Source organism: Montipora foliosa, chromosome 6, assembly GCF_036669935.1.
Source record: "Montipora foliosa isolate CH-2021 chromosome 6, ASM3666993v2, whole genome shotgun sequence".
NCBI classification, from domain to species: Eukaryota; Metazoa; Cnidaria; class Anthozoa; order Scleractinia; family Acroporidae; genus Montipora; species Montipora foliosa.
This window is the reverse complement of record NC_090874.1, coordinates 73,077,915-73,082,914: the sequence shown is the minus strand read 5'-3', so window position 1 is coordinate 73,082,914 and position 5,000 is coordinate 73,077,915. Positions and strand designations below refer to the sequence as shown.

The 5,000-nt window shown below is 38.4% G+C and overlaps 1 protein-coding gene across 2 annotated transcripts in view; it reads right to left on the bottom strand.

Annotated features, from left to right (window-relative positions):
* The window catches only part of LOC138008379 (mitochondrial glutamate carrier 1-like), a 16,120-nt gene that overhangs the window by 10,278 nt on the left and 842 nt on the right, over positions 1 to 5,000 (bottom strand). For both annotated transcript variants that reach the window (XM_068855700.1, XM_068855701.1), the window contains exons 2-5: positions 4,685 to 4,843; positions 2,871 to 3,002; positions 1,770 to 1,825; positions 1,244 to 1,334 (exon numbers count right to left, since the gene is read on the bottom strand). In XM_068855700.1, the coding sequence (XP_068711801.1) occupies positions 1,244 to 1,334; positions 1,770 to 1,825; positions 2,871 to 3,002; positions 4,685 to 4,701 (296 nt within the window). In that variant the 5' untranslated portion in view covers positions 4,702 to 4,843. The remainder of the gene's footprint in view (positions 1 to 1,243; positions 1,335 to 1,769; positions 1,826 to 2,870; positions 3,003 to 4,684; positions 4,844 to 5,000) is intronic.

The window sequence follows — 5,000 nt, the reverse complement described above, 5'->3', positions numbered from 1 at the left end:
GGGGCACCTAACTACCTTTTGCCAAAAATGCAACGCGTCCAGAATGCTACGGCGCAGATAGTTTTTCAGGAGCGTAAGTTCTCACATGTGACGCCTCTACTTAAATCATTGCGTTGGCTGCCTGTATTAAACGCAACGTATACATTTTAATCTTTTATTAATAATTTTTAAGCTATACATGGACACGCTCCGTCTTATATAATTGACCTTATTTCAGTAAGGAGACGTGGTAGATACAATCTAAGATCTAGTAATAGCTTGATTCCTAATTTGTTCTCAGGATCATCAGCAACACTCGGTGACCGCTCTTTTCACGTGGCAGCCCCTAAACTGTGGAACAGACTTCAGTAACACATACGTTATATAAAATCTTTAAACAGAGTTAACTGAATAGAGTGTAATGTGAAGTGCTAGATTTCAATCCCATATGAACCATGTGAGCGTTAGCCCTACAGATGGAAATGGGCCCACACAAGGACAGAGAAAAACTCTGACCAGGGTGGGAACCGAACGCACGACCTTCGGGTTAGATCTCCGCCGCTCTACCGACTGAGCCACAAGGCCAGACGGGAGCAGGCCGTGGGAAGTGAAGATGTTAAAGTCACGGCAATAAACATGTACAAGTACAAGGAAAGGTTACGTTTATACAAACGTTGGCCGTGTAGCACTTATATTTTAAACAGAGTTAACTGAATAGAGTGTAATGTGAAGTGCTAGATTTCAATCCCATATGAACCATGTGAGCGTTAGCCCTACAGATGGAAATAAGGCCACACAAGGACAGAGAAAAACTCTGACCAGGGTGGGAATCTTTAGGTTGTTTCACGAAGGTTATTAATAAAGACATTGTTATTTCAGAAAGCTTTTTATTAATGAATCGTTACTTTTAAAGGTGATTCCTGTTAGCTTTTCCATGTTGATTTTTATTTATTTGTTGTAATTAGATTCTTATTATCATTTATTCATATACCTTTAGATATTGCATATTATATTGTAATCAATATTGTAATGCGCAATTGGAAATTGCTAGTATTGGTAATTGCACAATAAAAGTTTTAATAAATTTTATTTATTTCTTTGATCGTGAGCTTGGTCGGTCCGGATTGGGAAAAACTGTGCCCTCTGTCTCGAGTACGGCCCTCGGGCCGTACTCGAGGCCTCGGGCACAGTTTTTCCCAATACGGACCTCCCGGCCGGTGAATAACATGTATGTATATTGTATTGTAAGTTGCGGTTTCATTACCTTTCACCACCGTACATCTGTCTTACTTGGTCGTTAACAGCAAGTTTTATCGCTTTTTCGGGGTTGATAAGCAACAAATTTACACCAATGCCTGTACAACGAAGGAAGAAAAACAAGGAAGAAAGTCAGGTTGTGTATGGGCTCGGGTACCCAAAATGAGAAAGTATTGTTTAATTAATAAACAAGCAGGAGTGTGGTATCGGGTTTTAGACCCGATAAAACACGATCTGTGAATAGATGGTTTTCAGCTGACGTCACAGCAACCATGTTGGTGCACAGAACAATAGAGAAAAAGGTCTTGGGAATTTGACTCTGTGGCGGCTGCGTAGGTGACTAATCGCCCGCTGTTTGCTCTCTTTTTGTTTCTAACCTTTGAAAAATAATCGTAGTAAAGCAAGCAAGTTTAAGCAGTGGCCACAAAAGCCTCGTAGCTGTGCAATTTAGAATTTGGATTAGAGTTTGTATCGGCTTAATTTTAGTTAACCTGTGTCAAACAGCAGAGCCAAATTCATTGTACATTTTGTACCTTTGTATAAGCCCTGTACTCCTTCTGCCCTGGCCACTTTCCATAAGCAGTCCACCCTAAGATAAAATTAAAAAAAAAATCGAAATGAGAAGAAGACATAGAATTCTTAATAGTAAAATAACAAACTAAATAAGCTCAATTCCCTTTAACCCATTGACTCCTAGGAGGTAGACTTAAAAGATTTTACTCTGTCTGACTCTAGACGATTTTACTCGTCAATGGGGGAAAATTCAGGAGTTAAAGGAAACCCTCAAATAAAGCTTTGAATAAAAATTTGTTGCCTCTGTAGCGTAAGATTTAAAAAATCGCCCATTTTACTGCTAACCAAGTGAAGCATTAACTATGAAAAATACCATCTTTATCACCCAAATAAAACTTAGAAAAAAATGCGAATGCCAGATGGCATCCGAATGCACGACCTCCAAAGTTCTATCCACTGCGCTACTGGAGATCCTATGATGAGCGAGGGTTATCTGTGGGCTTTGACAAGAACTATACATCTCGCAGTCAAATAAACACATTTATCGCTCTATTGATGACCTTGTTACGTAACACATATACAGTTATATAACAGCATGGATTTGAGAGGGTCGGCGCAGCAGAAAGACCACTCGCCCTCCACCACTCAGTTGGTCCGTGAAGAGAAATTCCCTCTCTCTCCCCAGTCTCCGCTCGACCGCGCGTTTTATATTGGTTTCAATTCTTTAATTGTTCTATTCCGAGAGGTTTTTCTCCGGATACTCCATTCTTCCACTACCATTTAAAAAGGAACATCCGATTTGATCTGATTTTATTTTTAATCTCCAAAATTGAACCAGCTTAGTAAATCGTCCAAATGAGGTTTATAAGAAGATTGTAGGTATAGAACTATAAGCAAAATGATTAACAATTACTATAAGGTAGAGGACTTTTTTTTCATTAAAGTTCTGAATATTAACAATCAGAATCTGCAAACAAGCACTAAATAATTTAGAGAGCATCTTCACGTTTTGTCCGACTCTTAGCTACAGTAGGTTTATTCATTCCCACAGCTAACATGGCAGTGGCCATAACAGAGAAATAACTATGAATAATGGATTGCAAAGTGTAATTTATACTTACAAATGTTTGTATTGCTTTCGAGGGCCCAGATTTCGCTGATCCTGAAGTCTTGTTTTGGCGAGATCCAACGGGAATGTACAAGAGACACCGACAACTCCGGCAATAGCTCCATTGATGAGTTTGGCTGAAAAACTAACAAACCCCGAAACTTGAAAAATTGAATCCTTCCATCTCGTTCGTTTTTTTTTTTAATTAAGGTAAAAACAGTGGGTCAGCATTCAAAGGCCAGACCCTTTCACAACGATTAAACATGCCGATGAAAAGATAATTTCACTTTCATTGTAAAAGAGGAATATCACACTGTACATACATCACAACTGAAACGGCAGGGCAAACAGATCGAGAAAACTACGTTCTTTTTCATTAAATTTTCCTTAAGTGACCTTGCACGCGTATTTTCTGCTGTCAGTCCAGTAGACCTGCAGAACTCTTTAGCACTGTAGCAAGAGACAACAGACAACACCCAAGTAACGCAATTTAAATACGAGAAGAGGATTTAAACTGTCAACAGACGAGCAATGATCGAAAATCTCAACGTCAAAAAGAGAAACAATAAATACTTACAGTGCGACGCGCCTTACCGTGGCCCTCCTAACAAAGTTTTTTTACAAATTGTCCGCCAATCAGGATGTGCAAATTTGTTTGACAGTCACGCCTCCTTGCAAAGTTTGCGCAGTTGTAAGTTGAACACCGTTGCATGTTGAATTGATGTATTTTCGCGTAGCTGTCAAATGTGAAAGTTTGTTGGGTGGCCACGGTATTAAAGGCGCGTTGCATTGTAACTCCTTCGTGATTTTCTTTTCGCCTCAAAACTAATGAAATAACCAAAAAACTTTCAGCACTCTTAATGTGATTTAATTAAATTTTCATTCTAATTCAGTAAATAAAACATATCTTAAAAGTTAAGCTTTAATACGTCAGTCTGGATTGATGAGTCACTGATGAGTGAGAAACACATTCAAACAACGACGAAGGATTTATTTAAGAGTCAGCCCACGTCCTTACACTTCAAAACAGATCGCATATAAGCTTGATACATTTCGCCGGACTGCCTTCATCTATCAGCAGGAGTAACACATTCGATTTGGACTGTAAAAGTAGAATTTTTTAGCTTGTTTGATTTCATCAAACTGCGCTTGTTTAACAATTAAACCGTCTTCTCATCGGCGAAAAAATTCTTGGTTATGTTTTGTAAAAATATCGAATCGGAGTATTCTTTGAGAACATTAATTTCTGAATTCGAAACATAAATTAAAGCTTCTGTGATAATATTTTCCATATTCTTGTTCCTTCTCTGTTCGACAATATTTTTCCTGGTTTCATTAAGGTTTCATTGGTTAAATAATTTATGTGCTTCAGATTTTTGTCTTAACCTGCCAGGAGAGTCAGACGAAAAATAAATTATTTTAAATTGTTGTGGCAGTTTGACTGAACTTTAGGGTGATACATGTTTATACGCTGGGAAGCGGCAAGAAAGGTTTTTTTTGGTACTACAAAGACAAGACCAACGGAGGTCTTGACTTCTTTCATGTTTCAAACGAAATGACTCATCCCCATTTCCATTTTCCTGATTTGTCCAATCCACAGAAGGACAAAAAATAAAGTTCACTCGTACTTGCTACTTTCAAAGAGTACCGAAGCCTTTCATAATACTTAAATTGGGATGGTAAACAAAAAAATGATCCTTTGATCTAGCCAGCGTTTATGTGATTGAATCTTGGCCCTTTTTAAAGGACATTTCGCCATCTAGGGCATCTAGAATTCGTCACTGATCTACTTAGATTTAAAAGCATCAATTGCTTATCATTTCTTACCTGCGAGGTTTTTCCATGCAACGATTTCAGTTGATTGTTTTTCAGTGGTCTTTCAAAATACTCTGGCATGGATTTGCTTAGCTTCTGTTCCCGCCTCTGCAAACACACGCGCCGCCACAGTTTCTTTATATACTGTCCAATTGCATCGCTCGATAGAACCTGTGACGCCACAATGGACCAATCAGTGATTGCGTTACATTGGCCTACCAACTCGGTGGATCTCGCTAGACTGGAAACTGGAAAATGTATACTTGAAAATAACTTATTTACGTACTTTTAAAATTATGTTCACACGCTAAAGAACAAAAATTTACAT